The sequence below is a fragment of the Narcine bancroftii genome, chromosome 10 (genome assembly GCF_036971445.1).
Source record: "Narcine bancroftii isolate sNarBan1 chromosome 10, sNarBan1.hap1, whole genome shotgun sequence".
NCBI classification, from domain to species: Eukaryota; Metazoa; Chordata; class Chondrichthyes; order Torpediniformes; family Narcinidae; genus Narcine; species Narcine bancroftii.
Genome location: NC_091478.1, coordinates 31,008,582 through 31,029,837, shown reverse-complemented (window position 1 = coordinate 31,029,837; position 21,256 = coordinate 31,008,582). Strand labels below are relative to the sequence as shown.

General features: G+C 39.3%; 1 protein-coding gene across 8 annotated transcripts in view; it reads right to left on the bottom strand.

The window, feature by feature from the left end:
* The window catches only part of blnk (B cell linker), a 149,776-nt gene that overhangs the window by 7,956 nt on the left and 120,564 nt on the right, over positions 1 to 21,256 (bottom strand). For all 8 annotated transcript variants that reach the window (XM_069900488.1, XM_069900487.1, XM_069900490.1 and 5 more), the window contains 8 exons: positions 19,724 to 19,749; positions 16,853 to 16,875; positions 15,137 to 15,238; positions 11,683 to 11,725; positions 11,377 to 11,422; positions 7,479 to 7,554; positions 6,122 to 6,152; positions 4,632 to 4,668 (listed from right to left, as the gene is read on the bottom strand). In XM_069900488.1, coding sequence (XP_069756589.1) covers positions 4,632 to 4,668; positions 6,122 to 6,152; positions 7,479 to 7,554; positions 11,377 to 11,422; positions 11,683 to 11,725; positions 15,137 to 15,238; positions 16,853 to 16,875; positions 19,724 to 19,749 — 384 coding nt within the window. The remainder of the gene's footprint in view (positions 1 to 4,631; positions 4,669 to 6,121; positions 6,153 to 7,478; positions 7,555 to 11,376; positions 11,423 to 11,682; positions 11,726 to 15,136; positions 15,239 to 16,852; positions 16,876 to 19,723; positions 19,750 to 21,256) is intronic.

Sequence of the window (21,256 nt, the reverse complement as noted above, 5' to 3'; positions counted from 1 at the left end):
ATGGACAAGGACGAGACAAAATAGGTGTGGCAAGATCTTGTCCATTTTCCTTGGAAGAGCCAATATTGGTAGCTGATGCTCGGGTTTAGAACGTGACAGCACTGTACAGGCGCTTCAGCCCTCAATGTTGTGCCAACCTATATTTTCTTACAAAAAAAAACCCCTTCCTACTTCATAACTGTATATTTTTCTTTCTTCTATGTGCCTAAGAGTCTCTTAAATGCCCTAATGTTTCAGCCTCCACCACCCCTGGCAAGGCATTCCATTTAGAGAAGATATCAGGAGTAAGTTTTTTTTTACCCACATCTCTCTGTGGAAAGCAGGGTGACATGTTAGTGTAAAGGTGGCATGGTTAGCATAGCAGTTTGTGCAATGCTGTTAAAGTGCCAGCGATCTATAGTTCTCAAAAATTTCCAAATCTTCTGAAAAATGATCCTCCTCTTCAAATACTTCCAACCATCTTGCCTCCACAACTCTGTCATGGAGAATTACAATTCACTACAATTTGTGAGAAGTTCCAACACACCTCCAGCTTTACATGGCCACCCCATAAACTTGTAACTAAACTTGTTCTCCCACTCATGAAAATGTCTCAATAATATTAGCCCACTTTCTTCTAAATTCTAAAGAATGCACAGTAAAACCCCTGTTATGTGGAATTCATGCAACTGGCAACAAAAAATTTATACTGTACTTAGACTGTACAAACTTCACATGCATGAATATATAAAACATAAAGCATTTTACTTTAAATACTGAGGACTAAGGAAAATAAATCAATGTTAAAATACATAAGAATAAATAAAAGTTTAAAATTGTAGAAGTAAATGTTCTCTAAAGAAACACAAACCTTAGGTGAAGATTGCACCAAATATTAAGCCAGTGGAGGGCCTTGGCTGTGCTTTGCTCATAGCAGCTGTTTGAATAACATAGCATCACCCATGATGAAGAACTGGTTGATGCCACTTGAAGTTGGGGTGACTCTGTTAAAGTGTCTCCTTATCCCTGCTTAGAGTCTTTATCTTTAGTATATTATTAAGTAAAGCTTTATCTGTAAACATGGGGGGGGGGGGGGGCGTTATTGTTCATCTTTCGAATGGCTCCATGGAGAGGGAGGAACCTACAGTTGCAGTGATGGTTAAAAGTTTTCAAAGAATGTGATTGAATATAAAATCAAGTTTATTGTCATCTGATTGCACAAGTAAAACCCGACGAAATAGCATTCTCTAGCCCTCAGTATTTAAAGTACAATACTTTGTTTATATATTTATGTAGGTGAAGTTTGTACAATATAATATTTTTGTCTGTTTATTCTTAATGCAGGTGTATTATTTGAGCATTCTAAGAGTAAATCTCAAGCAACTGGAAACTCGCTAATCCGGCATTGACCAATCCCTGTAGGTGCTGGAAACCAGGTGTCTTCTTGAGTCTTGTTTTAGATTCTCTGCCTCCAATGTCAATACATCCTTGAAAAAGGAGACCACAACAATATTCTACAGTTGTAATTATTGCCACAACCTGTAGAAACACAGAAATGCTGGAGGAAATTACCCCGACTCGCAGCGTCCTTGGGACTTCTGCATTGACTCCTGCTCTCTTTGCTTCTCTCACCATATCCTATGGACCACTCTCACCATGATGTGCAGATATGAATGGACCTTTCTCTACCACAGCTCTGTACCTCACTCGCCATAACCTGCAATGGACTTTTCCTTTACTTCATCATCTACCGAATCCATGCCTTTAACCATGTTCTACGCTCACCTGGTTTCCATCAAGGATCAAAAGCTTGCCTCCCTGAAGATGCTGCCTCGATGATCTCCAACACAGGTCTTCACCATGGCATCCTGACACGGATCTCCACATTGATCCCAGCAACCTAGAGGACAGAGCCATCGCGATCTCCTACCTTGGCCTTGATAATTTATAGGACTGAGCATCTAACGTTAACTTTCAACCTGAAGCCAGCAGCCCACAGGCTTGAGTTTCAGATGTGCGACTCCACTATGGCCCTGGCAACCTACAGGACAAAGTCTCTGAGGCAAACTCTCACCGTGCCCCAGTGACCTACAGGACCGAACCTTTGAAGAAAAATTTCACCCTGAACCAGGCGGTGCACAGGACAAAGCTTCAAACATGGGTCTACACCTTGGCCCCCACGCCCTATAGGACCCAGTCTCTAACATGAACTTTCACCCTGGCCCTGATGACCCAGATAATCGAGCCTCCCTCATGTATTCTCCCTCTGGCCCCTCTCCTCCTTAACCTTCTGACTTCTCCTCCCCTCCTCTTCCTTGGATCCTTCCGAGCTTCCACCTCCTGATCCACCCTATCCTCCCCCGATACCCTCCATCCCATTGATCCTTTCCCAACATATGCCTGGTCTTCATAATCCCATCCAATCTTGCCCTCTCAGAGAAGAAATTCTCTGCCCTCAGTAGAGGCCTGATCTTCGACCCCTTCCCCCAATCGTCAATGAGTTCCCCATACGCCATGATTACTGAACTCCTTCCATCGTTTCCTCCTCTGAGCTCACTACCACAACCAGGAATCTCCACCCCCCTCTACTTCAGACCTTTCTCTTCCTGGTCACCTCATTCTGGTCTTCGACCTGCTCTAGATCTTTATATTTCCAACTGCTGCCAAGACATCAACTGTATGACTTCACCACTCCCCTCACCCATTCTAATCTCACCCCCTTGGAATGCATGGCCCTCCACTCTCTCTGCACTATATCTCAACCTCACCATCAAATCCGTAGATAAAGATGGGAGCTGTTGAAGGCCAGCGCACTGACCTCTGGCTAATGCCACATGACAGCTCTCAAACACTTCCTCTTACCCCTCCAACAGGACCCCACCAAAACTCATCAAACCATTGTATCACATTGTTTCCCAACCTCGCACTGCCATTTTCTACCTCCTACCCAAGATCCACAAACCCAATTGTCCTGACAGACTGATCGTTTCTACGTGCTCCTGCCTCTCTGAACTGGTATCCACTTCCTCAGCTCTATTTTGTTCACTCTGATTCAGTCCTTTCCTACCTAAATCCGGGACACCACACACTCTCCATCACTTAAATAACTTCTAATTCCCTGAACTTGACTGCTTCTTCTTTCCCATGGATATCCAATCGCTATATACCTCTGTCCCCCATACAGAAGGCCTCAAAGCCTTCATTTCTTTCTCAACCCAGCCAGTCCCCCTCCACCACTACCTTCCACTGGCTAGCAGAACTTGTTCTCTCCTTTGACTCATCCCATTTTCTCCAAGTCAAAAGGATAGTCATGGGTACCTGCATGGGCCCCAGCTACATCTGCCTTTTGTTGGCTAGGTGGAGTAATCTATGCTACACGTTTCCACAGGCAAGGTTCCTCAACTCTTCCTCTGCTATGTGGACGACTACTTTGGTGTTGCCTCATACACCGTGATGAACTCATTGACTTCATCCACTTTACTGCCAATTTCCATCCTGTCATCAAATTCACTTGGTCCACCTCCAGCAACACTCTCCCTTTTCTCGATCTCTCTGTCTTCATCTCAGGAGACCGACTCCCACAGCTACCTAAGCTACACCTCTTCACACCCTGTCCCCTTTAAGGATTCCATTCCTTTCAATTCCTCCATCTCAATTGCATTTGCTGACAGGACAAGGACTTCTATGCCAGATCAGTAGAGTTGTCTTTCTTCTTCCATCATCAACTCGACCCTCACTTGCACATTCACCATTACTCACGTCTCCCCTGGCCCCTTCTGCTCCAACAAGGACAGGATTCCTCTTGTCCTCCCCTTCCACCCCACCTGCCTGTGTGACCAACATATTCTCCCCTGCCATTTTCTCCACCTACTATGCGATTCCATCACCAGACAACAATTCCCCTCTCTATCTTCTGTAGGGACTGCTTCCTCCACTCTTGTCCACTCCTCCATTCCACCAACCACCCCCAACCTTGGGATCTACTCCTGTGACTGCAGGAGATGCTCCACTTGCACCCACACCTCTCAGTACTTCCTCAGGAGTTTGCAGAGGTTCGGTATGACATCGAACCCTTGACAAACTTCAACAGATGTATAGTGGAAAATGTGCTGACTAGCTGCAACATGGCCTGATATGGGTGCACTAATACATTTTAGCGGAAAGCCCTGCAAAGGGTAGCGGCAGAGTCCAATATAGTTTAGACAAAACCATCAAGAAAATCTACATGGAATGCTGCCGTCAGAGACCAGCAGCAATCATCAAGGATCCACACCATCCAGGACGTGTTCCGTTACGACTGCTGCCATAAGCAACTACCACCAGGTTCAGGAACAGTTGCTACCCATCCATCATCAGACTCTTCAATGACAAACTCAATCAGAGACTCATTTAAGGACTCTTACTTTGCACTTTATTTATTACTGAATATTTATTTGTTTTCTCTGTTCAACAGTTTATTTACATTTCTCTCTTTTGTATACATATATCTCTTTTGAGTACCGTTTTTTGAAATACTATGTAGAAATTCTGCTTGGCCCGCAGGAAAAGAAGAATCTTAGGGTTGTATGTGATGTCATGTACTAAATGTACTCTGACAATAAATCTGAACTTTGATTTTGTACAAGGTTGCTTTAAAAGTTAAAAAATCCTACCTTCAGAATGTGACTGATCCCTTGATTCTTTGATTCTCTGCATCAGATTGAAAAAAATATATAAAATCAAGAAAGAAAAGGGGGTGAATTGCTAACTGTACTCAAACTACAGAAAGGCAAAGATGAAAATATGAAATTAATGTAAAATTATTTACTAGCTATTAAAAATGCCAAATCACTTTTCTAAGTTACATTGACCCTTTTATTGGAGAATTAGTGTGATTGGAATCCTACATGCACCTCTAACCTTAAAAATAAATGATCCATAGTATCTCTTCCATAGTTTTTGTAATCTGAACAGAATTTACATGTAATACCAATATGTCTTTCCTCTTCATCCCCATTAGTTGTCAACACAGGTAGATAAATCCAAGGCTTTTTGCATTTTAGAACTATAGAGATTTATCAGTATAATTTGACTAATCTTATTGTCCTCGGATCATAAAAGCACAAAATATGCCCTTTAGCCCACAATGTTGTGCTGACCTATATAAATCAACTCAACAATCTAAACCTACCCTACCTCACACCCATAACCCTCTATTATATATCCCGAAGTCTTTCTAAGAGTCTTTTAAATGTCCCTATTGTACCAGTCTCTATCACCAGCCTGGGGCAATGCCTTTCTGGCACCCACTACTTTGTGTAATTTACCCCTAATGTCTCCCTTATACTTTCCTACCCTCATCTTAAACAGATGACCTCTGGTAATTTCTTCTGTTGCCATGGGAAAAAGGGGTTGCCTGTCCCCTTTATCTATGCCTCTCAAAATCTTGTAGACCTCATGTCATGAGGCAAAGTTAGCAAAGCTAGGCCTTTTCTCTTTGGAGTGCAAAAGGATGAAAAATGACTATGTTCTCTAATCAAGGCAACATCCTGGCAAATCTCCTCTGCATCCTCTCCAAAGCTTGCACACTTTCCTGTAATGAAGTGACCAGAACTGAACATAATATTTCCAAGTGTGGTCTAACTAGAGTTTTATTGAGCTGCAACACAACCTCAAGACTCTTAAACTCAATCTAATGATGGCTGGCATACCATAAATCTTAACTATTCTATCAACCAGCACAGCAATCTTAAAATCTATGGATTTTAACCCCAAGGAAACCTTCCACACTTTTAAGAATCCTGCCATTAACCATGTACTCCAGCTTCACGCTTGACTTCCAAAATGCATCACTTCACACTTATCTGGATTGAACTCCATCTGCCACTTCTCTGTTCAACTCTGCATCCTGTCTATATCCTGACATTACCTACGACAATCTTTTACATTATCCAGCACACCTCCAACCTTCATGCCAGCTGCAAATTTATCAACCCATCTCTCTGCTTCTTTGAATTCATGGTGACCAGCGTGGAGATCCTTTAAATCTCCCCTGACAGAAATTTGTGATGCTTGTGAACAATCGACCACAAACAAGAAAAGTTTCTGATGCCAAAGCAAAAAGAATCCGTGTACAGATCCACTAATCACTTATTGTTCTTACCAACTTTGGGAGAGGCCTGTTTGTTGGTTTTCTGTAAAATACAAGGTTAAGAATTAAACCAATTTCCAGATAGTTTTTCCATTGACCCATATTCTTCAATTAATGCATTTGTGGTGGTATTTTATTCATATTATTCTGGCTAGATCAACAGTTTCATCTGATGACCTCGACGTGTGTAGGAGGAGGAATCCATTGAAGTGAAAGAAATGTCATGGTGGGTGTGACAACAACAGTGTAGGTGACAGTATTTTCAAATGTAATTTTTGACATTTGATAATTTTGGGATGTGACATGGTACCGAGGGTTGCAAACCTGATAATGAAATTAGACTATTTCTATTGTAACAAAAACATGAGAAATAAAGAGTCTGTTTTAGTTATGATGTGTCTGTACCTAGGAGTAACAATCAAACTTAGCACATTATCTTTATATGACCCTTCTCTATATACTACAAAACTATTAGAATATCTAGATTGTAATCCATTTTCTAAGCATTCTATGTCCCTTCTCTATATACTACAAAACTATTAATTTATACAGATTGTAATCCATTTTCTAAGCATTCTATGTCCCTTCTCTATATACTACAAAACTATTAATTTATGCAGATTGTAATCCATTTTCTAAGCATTCTATGTCCCTTCTCTATATACTACAAAATTATTAATTTATACAAATTGTAATCCATTTTCTAAGCATTCTATGTCTCTTCTCTATATACTACAAAACTATTAATTTATACAGATTTTAATCTATTTTCTAAGCATTCTGTTGATTCTAAACCTTTTGAACTACCGAATAATTCATAAAAGTGCTTTGATTAAATAGAGGTAAAACTATTCATGTTCTTTGTCTGGTTCTTGTATTCACTCTCAACTAATGCAGATTTTAATAGTTTCAATAATTTCAATACATGTTGCCTAATTTTATATGTACCTCTTAATTTGTTTGCATTTCTGTGTCCTTCCCTGAGATATGAAAATATAATCAATTTCATAGTTTGACATAAAGAGTAAAAGAATAAAAAATACTGGAAATACTTAGCAGACCAGGAGAGAGAAATAATTAATCATTTGGCTCAGTGACTTTTCATAAGAATTCTTGATATAATTTTGTGTTTTAATTCAACATTCATGGCTTTTATACAGTGGAAGTCCAAGACATCTTCAAGATTGAAATGCAAAATATATACAGAAGTTACATCAAAGGTCAATGACCATACATTGTAATTAGATCCTTCAGTAACTCCAGTGTTTTTAGTTCAGAATTTTAGAAAATATGACACTCAGCTTTTGGATGGTGGTAAAATAATTTCTATCTGCTGACTCAAACTGATATTCAAATGAACTTAACTTACAGTTCCTTTTGTGGTGGTTTCGGAATTTCTGGTAAGTTAACTGTCCTGAAATCCTCCGTACTACTAGTGGAATCACCTAGGTGGTTAAAGTAGGGAGAAGAGTAATTGTAATATCTGAAACATATTCCTTATTATTCAAGTTTAAATGATTAAGTATTTGAAAATTTAGCAATGTAAATATTGTCAATATTTGTAAAGTTAGAATAGGATCTCCAGATCTGTACTAGGCCATAAATACTCTGATCTCAAGGTTATCTGCAAAACTCTTGAAAATTGTGTTGCCTGGTCAATATTTTCAGATTAGAAATAACATTAAAAAAACATTGTTGCCTTTTTGCTTTGCATCCAACCAGCATCTAATCGTGACGCCAGTCCCATTATCAACTGGGGAAATAGTTCATCTATACAATTTCTCCCACTCTAATTAATCTGAGGGATAAACTTTAACCCCAGCCTGATTCTATGGGGCCCAGAGGGTCACAATGTAAGGTCATGGCTTTTTTTTTTAAACAGGTACTCTCGCTTTCTTGACAGTAAACTAGACTGGTAAAAAGAGCAAATGACTGATACTAGTAAAGTCTCAATGGCAGTTTCCAGAGCAAACCAATTGCATGGGAAAATAAATTTGTCCAAAATTTAATGACTACAAGGAAGCAATGTTGGAATATGGCAAAAAAAAAATCCTTTACTCCATTCCTTGTACACCATGACAGCGTAGCCAAGTTCAGCACTTTCTTAATCTACAAATTCATTGACAAAATCACCTTTTTTGGCCGAATAACTGGAGATGATGAATCAGTGCAGGATGGAGATTAAGTGGTGCCAGAACAACAATCCTGCTCTCAACATCAGTGCTGATTTTAGGAAGGAGATGCCTAAAATACACCTGTATTGATGGAAAGGAGATGGAGTCCATATTTCAGAAGATTTCAAGTTCCTAGGAGGCCATATTTCAGAAGATTATTCCTTGAGCCAGCATCTAGAGGTAACACCTTTGCTTTGCAAGAATTGCTTTCCAAGAATTCTGAGGAGTTTTGGTATCTTGTCAGATACTTTACCAAGCTTCTACAAGGGCTCTGTGGAAAGTATACTGGATGGTTGCATCACAGCCTCATTTCGAAACTTAAGTGCTCAGGAACACAGAAGGCTGCAGAAGGTAGCAAACATAGTCAGGACCATCACAAATTCTAACCTCGCATTCATCGTAGACAAGAAGGCAGCTGTAATGATAGAGTGCTAGTGATAATCCTGACCACTAGAAGGAATCAGAGACAAGTTGTTGCAGCTTGGGGTAGATTCAAAATGGATGCCTCCACAAAGTCATGAGACTAATTAATAAAGTATAGATGTTATAATAGAACTCAAGCTTCTTTATTACAATAAAAGAAACATCACATGGTACCAGGAGTGTGCAGAGTGCAACCATGAGTGGAGGTTGTTCTAACAATGATTTATGCTATACCTGCAAGCCATTGGACTCGATAGCAAACCTGATGCACCGAAGAATACAATGCTACTTACTGTGATGGGACCTCAATCACTAGAGGGTTTCAACACATTTGTTTTTGCTGAGGCAGAAGACCAGGGCAAGTTTGACAAGGTTGTCAAGATGTTTGATGAACACTGTTCACCAAAGGAAAATGCAAAATTCGAGAGGTATATGTTTCACTTGTGCATCCAGCTGCAGGGAGAGAGCTTTGATACTTTTTTTTTAAAAACAGACTTGAAATTAAAAGCAAAAACAAGCAATTTTGGACTGCTGCAAGATTCAATGATCCGTGATCAAATTGTGTTCAGGATTATTGATAAGAAAGTGAGAGAGAGAGGTTTCTGCATGAGACAGAGTTTAACTGAGCTGGAGCTGTGAAGATATGCCACGCCAGTAAAATAGCTCTGCAGCATGTGAAAAAGTTTGGTGAGAGTGCAAAAGCCGGTGAAAATGAAGACATAGTTGAGGCCACAGTGTCTGCACCAATACATAAACAAAAAAATTAGATATAGGAAACAACAAAAATGTGGAGAGATATTCAATTGTAAAAGATGTGGTACTCAACATGCACCAAAACAATGACCAGCCTATAGAAAAGTCTGCAATATGTGCAAAGGGCAGAATCACTATACAAAACAATGTTTTTCCAATGGGAAACAAAGCAGAAGTGAAAGCATGAAGGCTATAGAAGAAACTGTTCTCAGTGATGCACTCTTTTTTGGCATGGTAGAGCAGAAAGACTATAAACCAACAGAGTCGAGCAGGATAAGTGGACTGTGTCATTGCATACAAATATTCCTTTCAAGCTGGATACAGGGGCAAAGGTCAATTTGATCTGTGAATGCAACATCAGGGCAATGAAGATAAAGCCAGTTACACTAGTCATAGACTGCTCTGACAGCACAAAAGGACTGCATTATTGCAGGTCACTTTTTTTTAGGATTACTGTGAATAATTATTATCTATCTTGTATAATTATTGTCTCTTATTTACAATTACAACTCTTTCCAGATTTTTAAAGTTCTGGTCAAGTTAATATTTTACATGTGCTTGGTTAAAGAATAGAGTATGTTTAAAACTAATATTGTTCACTTTTTTTTTAAACAACTGAAAATATTTTAAGAAGCCATGATTACTTTCCTACTATTACTGAGTAAAAAGAAAAAAAAAAATTCAGTTTGGAGAAGTCCAGATATTCTCTTAAACATGTCAGTATCCCATTTTTCCAGAATTCAATTTCGTCTCTCCCTGCTGGTTTTTAAAGTGAGATGAGAGTGTACAGTAGGAGGCTGTAGAAATGAGCCCTTCTCTTTGTAGGAAATATACAATTAAAAATACTCCAGTCTTATTACTATACTATAATCATTGCAATATAAACATGTCACTGCAAAACATGAGCATTACATGCATTTTATTTGCCATACAAAACAATTACAGAAATTATAACATCAGCTACACTCTTCCCATAATAATATTTACCTTTCTGTTTGATTATTCAGGACATCTAGTTTCATTCCAATATCTGTAATTAATGCCCAACCTTCCTGTAAGAAAGATTCTATGATTCTACAGGCCCTTCTCATCTATTTCATTCACATGGAACATTGTCTTATTATCCTGGGAACTTGGGGACTAATTTCACTCTCACTTTTCCAATCCCAGTTTAAACCAAACTGTCATTTATTTTTAGCTGCAAAATCAACTAATGATGATTTTAACCCACTATTACAATTCTTGATGCATTTTTGTTTCAACCTGATTTCTCTCCGTCAGCTTTGAGTTGGTGCATCATTCATTCCTCCACGCATTTGCCATCAAGATCTGGATGTCATTGTAGATGATACTTCCCACTCCTAATATTTCCCAATCTCAAAACATGTCATCTTCCAAGAAACATAAGCCTCGATATTCCGAACTGTATCTTATTCATCCAAATAAATCAAACTTCATAATTGCAACTGTAAATAGCTTTAATTTGGGTTGATAAAAAATGAATAAACATTTTCATAGCTTTGCACTTCATAACGATGAGTAAAACAAAGCATATTGTAAATGATGATCAACTTCAAACAAATATAACGGAATTAAAATGATAATAAATGATTAATAATGAATTCAAAGAAAAGTTTCTCAAGTGAGCTTACTCTCATTCCAAGAATGAGAACGAACTCCTTGTCTGCTCGGATATGATGTCATATGATGTCATAGTAACGATGGTAACTCAACAAAACAACCATCTTTCTTAGAAGTCATAAAATAACCCCAAATCACAAACACAAGGGTTTTAACCATTAAAATCATTATGGAGTATGTTAAAGTAAACTTTTGTTGTAAGCAATGTACATACAAAGACATTAACACTGAGATAATCAGGCTAAATTAAAGTAAATAATGTCAAACATTACTAACTTGGTTCAGGGTCACAAACTTCATATTCGTCTTCAGTGCAAGCCTCCTGTAAAAATATTAGAGAGTGACTTTCATTTTCTTCCAGTTATTTTCATGTAATAACAAAGTTATGCTTCTCTCTCCCCACATCCCCCCTCCCCCAACCCTCATCTCTATGCTGTACCATGATATGATTTTGGATCTGAAATTAAGACTGAGATATTGTGGCCTTTGTGGTTTGGTGTTTACTCTCATTGATGATCAAGTTTCTACTTTAAAGCTATTCCAGGGAGAAGAGGAAATCCTTTGCTGATTGTCAACACTCACAGGTTTCAAAGTGGGTAGCTTTCTGTTCAGTGGTGAATCTTTTCTGCAATAGAACACATGATGAAGAACATAGATATCTGCACAATAAAAGCTTTGACAACCTGCAATCAATGTTGAAGGTACCATAGGATGGGATTGATGCCAGTGGCATTACTGCTAGAGACAAGTGACACACCAAAAATTATCTACAATGAAATAGTTTCATCTTTTTGTAATAAGGTCAAGGAGTTGTCAGGCATAATGCTTTGGCTCAGATTTCGACTTTGTGATTTTTTTTTCAGGACTTTTTCAAGAATAATATCTAGTGTCATCGTACATTTGCAGATAAAGCAAGCTGTCCTATTCCTTTTTGAGAGATTATACTGTATATTTGCCACAATTCCAACATCAAAATACAGTTGCCTTATGGACAATACATCTCCTTATTATCGATTCATGTGAAAATAGAAATTGCTGTATGAAAATACAGTTCCTTCAAATATGATTTAAATACTTACAGCCAGTAGGATTTTCTTTTGAATATGATTACTGATATTATGAAGGGAAAATCAACAGTTTTGCATTTTTGACTCCTGCTTCAGTGACATGTGCACTGAAAACAACGATAAGGTTCAGCGTTCATGGATAGAGTAAGAACAAATTGGTCAAAAGTAAGTAAAACATGAGAGTCTACAGACACTGTGGTTAAAGTAAAAGCACAATGTTTGAGAAACTCAGCAGGTCAAACAGTGTCCTTTATATAGCAAAGATGAAGGTACATCAGCAATATTTTGGGCTTGAGCCCTTCATCAAGGTGTGGACAAAATATGGGTAGGTGGCCAAACAAAATGGTTGGGGGGGGGGGAAGGCTTCTCTCCCCCATCCCTCTGTCTCCTTTCCTCCAGCTCTCCACTCCCTTCCCTCTCCATTCACAGACCCATCCCCCCTCCCCCTGTTTGCTGCTGTGCCCTCCCTCCCTTATCCTCCTATTACCTCCTGCCTGTGGGACTGTACTCCTACCCCCCCCCCACCATTTTTTTCAGACACCTGCTGACATTTTGCTCATAGATTGATGAAAGGCTCAAGCCCGAAATGTTGGTTATGTATCTTTATCTTTGCTATATAAAGTACTCCGTTCGACTTGTTGAGTTTTTCAAGCATTGTGTTTTTACTTATAGTCAAAAATAATTTTCTTACAATGCAACTTAGAAGGAAAATTAGGGCATTCAGCTCTTTGAGTCTGCTGTGACATTCAAATCATGAGTGATGTATTTTTCTTTCACCCTCATCCTCCTGCCTTCTCCCTGTAAACTTTGACACCATTACTAATCTAGAACTTGCACATAAACCGTGTTTTAAATATACCCAATGAATTGGCCTCCACACATTCACCACCTTATGGCTGAAAAACATCTCCTTCATTTCCTGCTCATCTGCCCTGCCCCCCACTTCCCCCAGATGCAACAAACACAGGATTCCCCTTGTCCTAACCTACCACTCCACCAGCCTCCGCATCCAACACATTATCCTGTGGAATTTCAGGTACTTTCAACAGGGTCTAACTACCAGACCCATCTTCCACTCTCTTCCCCTCTCTGCCTTTCATAGGGACTGCTCCCTCTGTGACTCCTTCATGCACTCATCCCTCCCTAATATTCTCTAACCCCCCCCCCCCACGCCACTGCACTGGTATCTTCCCCTGTGGCTGCAGAAGGTGCCACACTCGCACTCACACCTCGTCCCTCACCACAGTCTGGGGCCCCAAGCAGGCTTTTCAAGTGAAGCAACACTTCACTTGTGTATCCACGCCATTTATTTATTGCATTCGATGGTCCTTTTGTGGCCTTCTCTACATCAGAGAGACTGGGCGTAGACTGGGAAATCGCTTCGCTGAACACCTTCGCTTTGTCTGTACTAGTGACAGGGACCTCCTAGTGGCCAACCGTTTCAGTTCTGTGTCCCACTCTTATACTCAAATGTCTGTCTATGGTCTCATGTACTGTCCCACCAAGACCACCGATAAATTGGAGAAACAACACCTGATTTTCCATCTGGGCACTCTCCAGCCCGATGGCATTAACATCGATGTTTCCAGTTTCTGCTAACCTACTCTCACTTTATCTCTTTCCCTTCCCTCTGTCTTCTTTCCTTCAGCTCTTCCTTCTCCATTCACCTAGCCATCCCTCCCCCCCCTTGCTTACTGCTGTGCCCTCCCTCCCTTCTTAACCTATTACCTCCTGCCTTTGCTACCATGCCCCTCCCCCTGCCTCTTCCTTACCTTTTTATTCTGACACCTGCCAACATTTTTCCATACCTTGACTAAGGGCTCAAGCCTTTCGTCAAGATGTATTTTCATCTTTGCTACGTAAAATACACTGTTTGACCTGCTGAGTTTCTCCAGCATTGTGTTTTTACTTCAACCACCATGTCTGTAGACTTTTGTGTTTTACTTCTGACTTCAGAATATTTTATCTTTTGTTTTCAAGTATTCCGAAAGCTCATCAATAATGATGGAGTCTAGAATCTTACCAACCACTGAAATTAGGCTAACAGGTCTATAATTTCCTGTCTTTTGCCTCTCTCCCTCCTTGCAATTTTCCAGTCCTCTGGAACTATTTCTGACTCTAGCAATTCCCTGAAGATCACTACCAATATACTTTATACTACAATCTTTCTATGATTTTTTTTTCATTAAAAGGACAAATTTCTTTCATTCTTTCTTTCAAGGTTTGGCGGCCAATAAGCAATGCTAGTTTTCAAATAAACAATTTTAACATAAAAATGGCAAAGCGAAAAAGGACATTCTAAGGGATTTGGATCCTTCATTTTAGTGATAATACCCATATGCAGCATGTGTTGGCACATTGGGTGGCCTCTGGTGCTAACTTCACTGTGCCCAGATTCTCTCCCCCTCCATCCCCAATCCTCACCAGAAAGCCACAGCCAAAACCTCCTTCCCACTCCCCATATCCCTCTATTAATTTAATTGTAGTTCATCTACTTTATTTCTACAGGTCACAAATTTTTGATATTTGTTTTTTTTTAAATCTTTTTTTATTGGTTTATATATATTTATATATCAAGATAAAACTTCAAACAGTATAAACTCAGTCCCCCCTCCATTACACTGGATGAGAATAGAAAATACATATATATTTGTTGTGTGTGTGTGTGTATAAAAACCCCACCTAACTTACTCTATTAAAAAAGGAAAAATAACCAAAAAAAACATCTGAGCAGCTTATCCTGAGGGTTACATATATTTTGTAGCTTTTGATTCATATTGTGAATCAAAAAACAAAGGTTTAACTATATCTCATCTGAAAGAGTAAAAAAAAAAGATTACTACTTTCACGTCCACATGATATATTTGTTCCTTAAAGTATCACACTACCTATTATTCATTGATGCAGTGCTTAGTCTGACTGTGCTCTCTCGGCATTTAAGTAAAAGTTTTTTTTTTAAAAAAAGGTACCTGGGAGTTTCTGATGGAGGGGTCAATTTGGGGAAAGAGTGATGAGGTAATCCTGGACTTCCTGTTCCTGTGGATCCAGGTTTAGGAAGTTGTGGCTTGGGCCTTCAAACAGAAATAGATAATTTGTTACTGATTACAACTTTACACATATATGAATGGAGAGAATATTGAAAAGCTCCTGACAAAACATACAGCAAACTTTCAAAAGAACCCTTGGAGGCAATGTTCTTAGGTCAACACTGCTTTGGAAATTGCTTTCCAAAAGCCCTGGACTTCCAGGGCTTTTGCAGTTTTCCCAAAGAGATGGTGGATATTTACAATTATTCATTTGCAAACACTCCTGCCTTATTTTTCCGTAGTTTAGACAGTAAGATCCCATTGGAGAAATGCTTAGCAAAAGTTCAAGATGAGCATCCATTGCAACCCTGCAAGTGACATGAGCATGATACATAGTTTCTCTGCCATTTGTCTACATTGACTGAGAAAACACCAATAGTCTTTTGAAAGGCCCAACGTCTCCATTATGGCTAGTTTGTGAGGCACTCGTCTCACTTCTCCAGGTCAAGATTCTAGGTGAGATGCATGTCTGTTATAATCAATAATGGAATATTTTTTTTTTCCATTGTAAATTAATGATTCATCAAAAACTGATGCTGGTCATCCTCTTCCTTGCTTTACTCTGGTTAGATACTCCTAATTTTGACAAGGTTTTGCTTTGCAGTTGTGTTAATCAAATGGATTTTTAAAACAAGAAAATCTCTCCCATAACAGAAAATTTAAAACTATAAAGTTGATAAGAGTACAGCTATAGTAATGCTTTGGATCAAAGATCAAGTAATTATTTAAAAAGACTCTATATAAAATGTTAGTGATGGTGAACGAATATTTGATTTGGTCACTTGGGGGCGCACTTATACAACGTAGCAAGAAGAAAACACTTGCTGAAGGACTGATGTCATAGTTTTTATAATTTGGGATCAACTAAGTATGTGGAGTAGAACTGGATGAAAGCAAAATGACTGGACACTTACTGCAAAAATATTTATGACATTGCCGTTAATTTTACACTACTAATGTGGGAATTATTTTGAAAATAAACGTAACATTTCTCCCAATAAATTTCTGTTGGATTCTTGAATTATTTAATTTGCTGCAATAATATACCCATGAATAGTCTGATATAATAATGAACCAGCCTAACATTTGCAATAGATAGCCTCTGTAATGACAGGGAGAGAAACCCTTCCAATTCATTCTGCAGATACAATATTTGTTTTTCTTGCATGAAAAATTACTGTTTAAAATGAAAGATTAATTTAGTGATATCCCTGAAATTCCTGAGATCTTTGGAGCACATTCACAGGATAAAGCTACAGATTCCTAGCTTCTGCTAGAAGGTTGTTGGGGAGTATTGTTTGTGGCAAAAGTCCCGAACAAAAATTCATTGATTGCAGGAGTATGTGGTCTGGCCTTGGCTTCTCTGGCTAGTTGCAGCTCTGATAGGATCAAGACTGATAGCCCCAGCGTGATAAGGATCTGAGGTCATTAGCTTGCTGGGAATCTAAAGAAAAGTTGCTTCTTTGTGGATGAATTGATCATCTTGCAAATTGCCCACACATGTCCAATAAAAACTAAGCTCTGGCTAAAACTGAAATATGTCAAACTCCATTCTACCATCAATAATTTCTCCCACCTTCCCCATTAACTGATACTCACTTAAGCATTGGTGGTGAAGGCTCCTAAGGAGAAACAATTACGTTAGAGATGTGCTTGGAGGAATACTTCACTGGTATGCATGCTTATCTTACAAAATACAAGAACTTATAGTTACAATAAATGTGTAATGTGAACTAATAAAGAGATCAAGCAGAATAATTTAAAAAAAAAGCTGCAGATGTTGAAAATATGTCAGACATCACATTAAGAGAGAAACATTACAGTACCAGTGACCCGGGTTCGAATCCGATGTCATATAACCACTTACAGCACAGAACAGGCCAGTTCGGCCCTAGTCCATGCCGTAACAAATCCCCACCTTCCTAGTCCCACTAACCAGCACCCGGTCCATACCCCTTCAGTCTTCTCCTATCCATGTAACTATCTAGTCTTTCCTTAAATGTAACCAATGATCCCGCCTCGACCACGTCTGGCGGAAGCTCATTCCACATCCCCACCACCCTTTGCGTAAAGAAATTTCCCCTCATGTTCCCCTTATAATTTTCCCCCTTCAATCTTAAACCATGCCCTCTAGTTTGAATCTCCCCCACTCTTAATTGAAAAAGCCTATCCACGTTTACTCTGTCTGTCCCTTTAAAAATCTTAAACACCTCTATCAAGTCCCCTCTCAATCTTCTACGCTCCAGAGAAAAAAGCCCCAGTCTGCACAACCTTTCCCTGGAACTCAAACCTTGAAATCCTGTCAACATTCTCGTAAACCTTCTCTGCACTCTCTCTATTTTGTTTATATCTTTCCTATAATTTGGTGACCAGAACTGTACACAGTACTCCAAATTTGGCCTCACCAATGCCTTGTACAATTTCATCATAACCTCCCTACTCTTGAATTCAATACTCCGATTTATGAAGGACAATATTCCAAATGCCTTCTTCACCACACCATCTACCTGAGTATCAGCCTTGAGGGTACTATTTACCACAACTCCTAAATCCCTTTGTTGCTCTGCACATCTCAATAGCCTACCATTTAATACATATGGCCTATTTAGATTTGCCTTTCCAAAATGTAACACCTCACACTTATCTGTATTAAATTCCATCAGCCATTTCTCAGCCCACACCTCCAGCCTTCCTAAATCACCTTTTAATCTATGGTAATCTTCCTCACTGTCCACAACACCACCAATCTTTGTATCATCCGCAAACTTGCTTATCCAATTCTCCACCCCTACTTCCAGATCGTTAATATATATAACAAACAATAGTGGACCGAGGACCGATCCCTGAGGAACTCCATTAGTCACCGGCCTCCAATTGGACAAACAATTTTCTACCACTACTCTCTGACACCTCCCATCCAACCATTGCTGAATCCATTTCACTACCTCCTCATTTATACCTAATGCCTCCACCTTTTTTCCTAACCTCCTGTGGGGAACTTTGTCAAAAGCTTTACTAAAGTCTAAATAGACAACATCTACAGCTTTCCCTTCATCAACCTTTTTTGTAACCCCCTCGAAAAACTCAAATCAGGTTTGTCAAGCATGATCTACTCCTGACAAAACCATGCTGATTACTCCCTAGCAATCCCTGTACCTCCAAATAATTGTAAATACCATCCCTCAGAACACTTTCCATCAACTTGCCCACCACAGACGTCAGACACACGGGCCTATAATTCCCAGGTTTACATTTAGACCCTTTCTTAAACAGCGGAACCACATGTGCCACCCTCCAATCCTTTGGCACTACCCCCGTGGCCAGTGACATCCTAAATATCTCTGTTAATGGCCCCACTATCTGTCCACTAGGCTCCCTGAGTGTCCTTGGGAATATTTTGTCTGGTCCCAGAGATTTATCCACCTTTATCTTTTTCAACACAGCCATCACTACCTCCTCGGTTATCCTTATATGCTTCATTACCTCCCCACTATTTTTCTGTAAGGAGTTTGCACATTCTCCCCGTGACTTGCGTGGGATTCCCCAGGTGTTCTGGCTTTCTACCATCCTCCAAAAAATGTATGGATTTGGTAGGTTAATTGGGTGTAATTGGGCGGCATGGTTTTCAATAGTTGGAATCGGCTTCTACAGTATAGTAAAATAAATTCTTTAAAAATTATATTATCATGAAATAGAACCAACATTTAAGGTCAAAAGTTAAACTGCTGAAAGGATTCAGCAGAACACAGAGCATCTGTGGAGGCAAAGTGTGTTTGACATTTCAGATAGAGACCCTGCATCAAGATTGAGGATGTAGAGATTGACAGCCAGTACATCGGATCTATACTGGATACCTTCCCTCTACACTTTCAGTTCTGATGCAAGGTCTCAGTCCAAAATATCGTCTATTCTGTAGCCTCCACTGAAGCTGCTTGTCCTTCTTTGTTCTTTCAGCATTTTATTTTTTGCTCCAGATTCCAGCATCTACAGTCTCATGTCTGTCTTCTCTCTACACTTTCAGGTCAATTATTTTTCACCAGGATGAATGCCCTAGCAGAATCTTTCTGACTTAAGACTGGAGAACAGCAGCCAACTGTGGGAAGCAAATCAGCTGCGCTTCTTGTCATTAATGCTGCTGTGCTGACTTGGGTGAATGACACCATGTGGAATCACCTGGACAAACATTCCTGGATTGCACATATTATCTTTGGGCAGTGCCTTGCCTGAACACTCCCGTTTGCAGTTCCCTTTAACTGCCTCTGAAATCTTACCCCATTGGTCACACTACCCTTTAAATTTCTTGTCCACAATAAATCTATCTGATTGAGGTTTGATTTAGACGATCTTTTCCAGGTGGAACTAAGGCAAACTGTCAGAGTGAAGTTTTATGTGCTTCTCTTTTCCTGACTAATTACGGCAAAGTTTGTACAAGTTTCTGAAATTATTCATATGAATTAATCAACATCTTACCGCGTCATCTGGAACTTCATACACTTCTACAAGAGGAGAACACGTATTAAAATGAACAGCAAATACATTGAGATGTTACCCAAAATTGAAATGTTTTAAGATAGTTTCCTGACACATTGGATTTTGTACTTTGGAGTTAAGTTCCCCATACACTTTCTTTTATAGGATAGATGCTCTGGGCACATTATTGTTCCATGATTACAAAAATAAACAAAATCCTTGGCGATAAATTCTTGAGATTCTAAAACCTTTCCACCATCTACAAGTCAGGAGACTGATTGAATACCCACCACCTTCCCATATCCAAAATCATCCAAGAATTTCTTCACTATCAAAGATACCCATACATCTCCAATTATCAGCACCACTACTGACACAGTTTGGCTTCAGTGTGTTCAGTCCACAAAATCTTACTACCCTGGTTGCTGCAGTACAGATCCCAAACCCACAACCTCTCCAGCAAAGGACAAGGACAGCAGACACATAGGAACACCAAACCTCATGCTGTTCCCTTCAAGTCCCACACTGTTCCAATTACATATATGTGCCTATCCCTTCATTGACCCTGGATTAAAATCCCAAAGGTCCCAGTCCCATTAGTTCCAAGGTGGTAGCTTCACTATCACCTTCTCAAAGGGAAGTAGGGATGTGCAATAAATGTTGGCCTTAACAGCATCTTCCACATCCAGAAAAGTACATTAATTAAAAAAAAAACTTTATTTTGCATCATGTGTTGGTACTTACATATTCACAGAACAATTTTGTTATATAATGTACTAGCACATTGCTGGGAGTTAAAGGACAGTTATTCAGTTCTTTTGGAACAGAGTGCAATAATTTTTAATGTTATCTAAATGCTGCTATTAAATTTCATCTTTAAACTTCTCAATTAATAATGTTAATATATTTTCCTTAGTGAAGGTCTGTGATCAGGGTGTTCCACTGGGGCTATTGCTGGGTCCTCTGTGATGCATGCAATGAAAGTTAAGCAGTTCAGCTAGCAAGTTTGCAGACAACATGAACAATGGTGGAGTTGTGGAGAGTGAGGAAGGTTGGCAAAAGATATGGTTGGATAGAAATCAGTTAGAAATTTGGATGAAAAACTGCAGATGGAGCTTAATCCACACAAAAGTGAGGTGCTACATTTTGAGAGGTCAAATGCAAGAGGAAAACAGATAGTAAACATTGATGAGCAGAGGGGTCTAGGGGCCCTTGAAGGTGGCAGCATAAGTGGATAGGGTGGTAAAAGAGGAGTACGGCTTACTTAGCGGGCATATTTGGGTGTAATTCTTGTTGCCACACTCACTATAGGAAGGATTTAGAGGCTTTGAAGAGAGTGCAGGAGAGGTTCACTAGGATGTAGCTTGGACTGGAGGATATTATATATAAGCATCAGTAGCTGAGAGTGACCAGATAATAGTAGATAAAATTATGACAGGACAAATGGAGCAGATAGAATAATTTTCCCAGAGTTTAAAGATCAAATACTAGAGGACATATGTTTAATATGAGGAGGGAAAAAGTTTGAAGGAG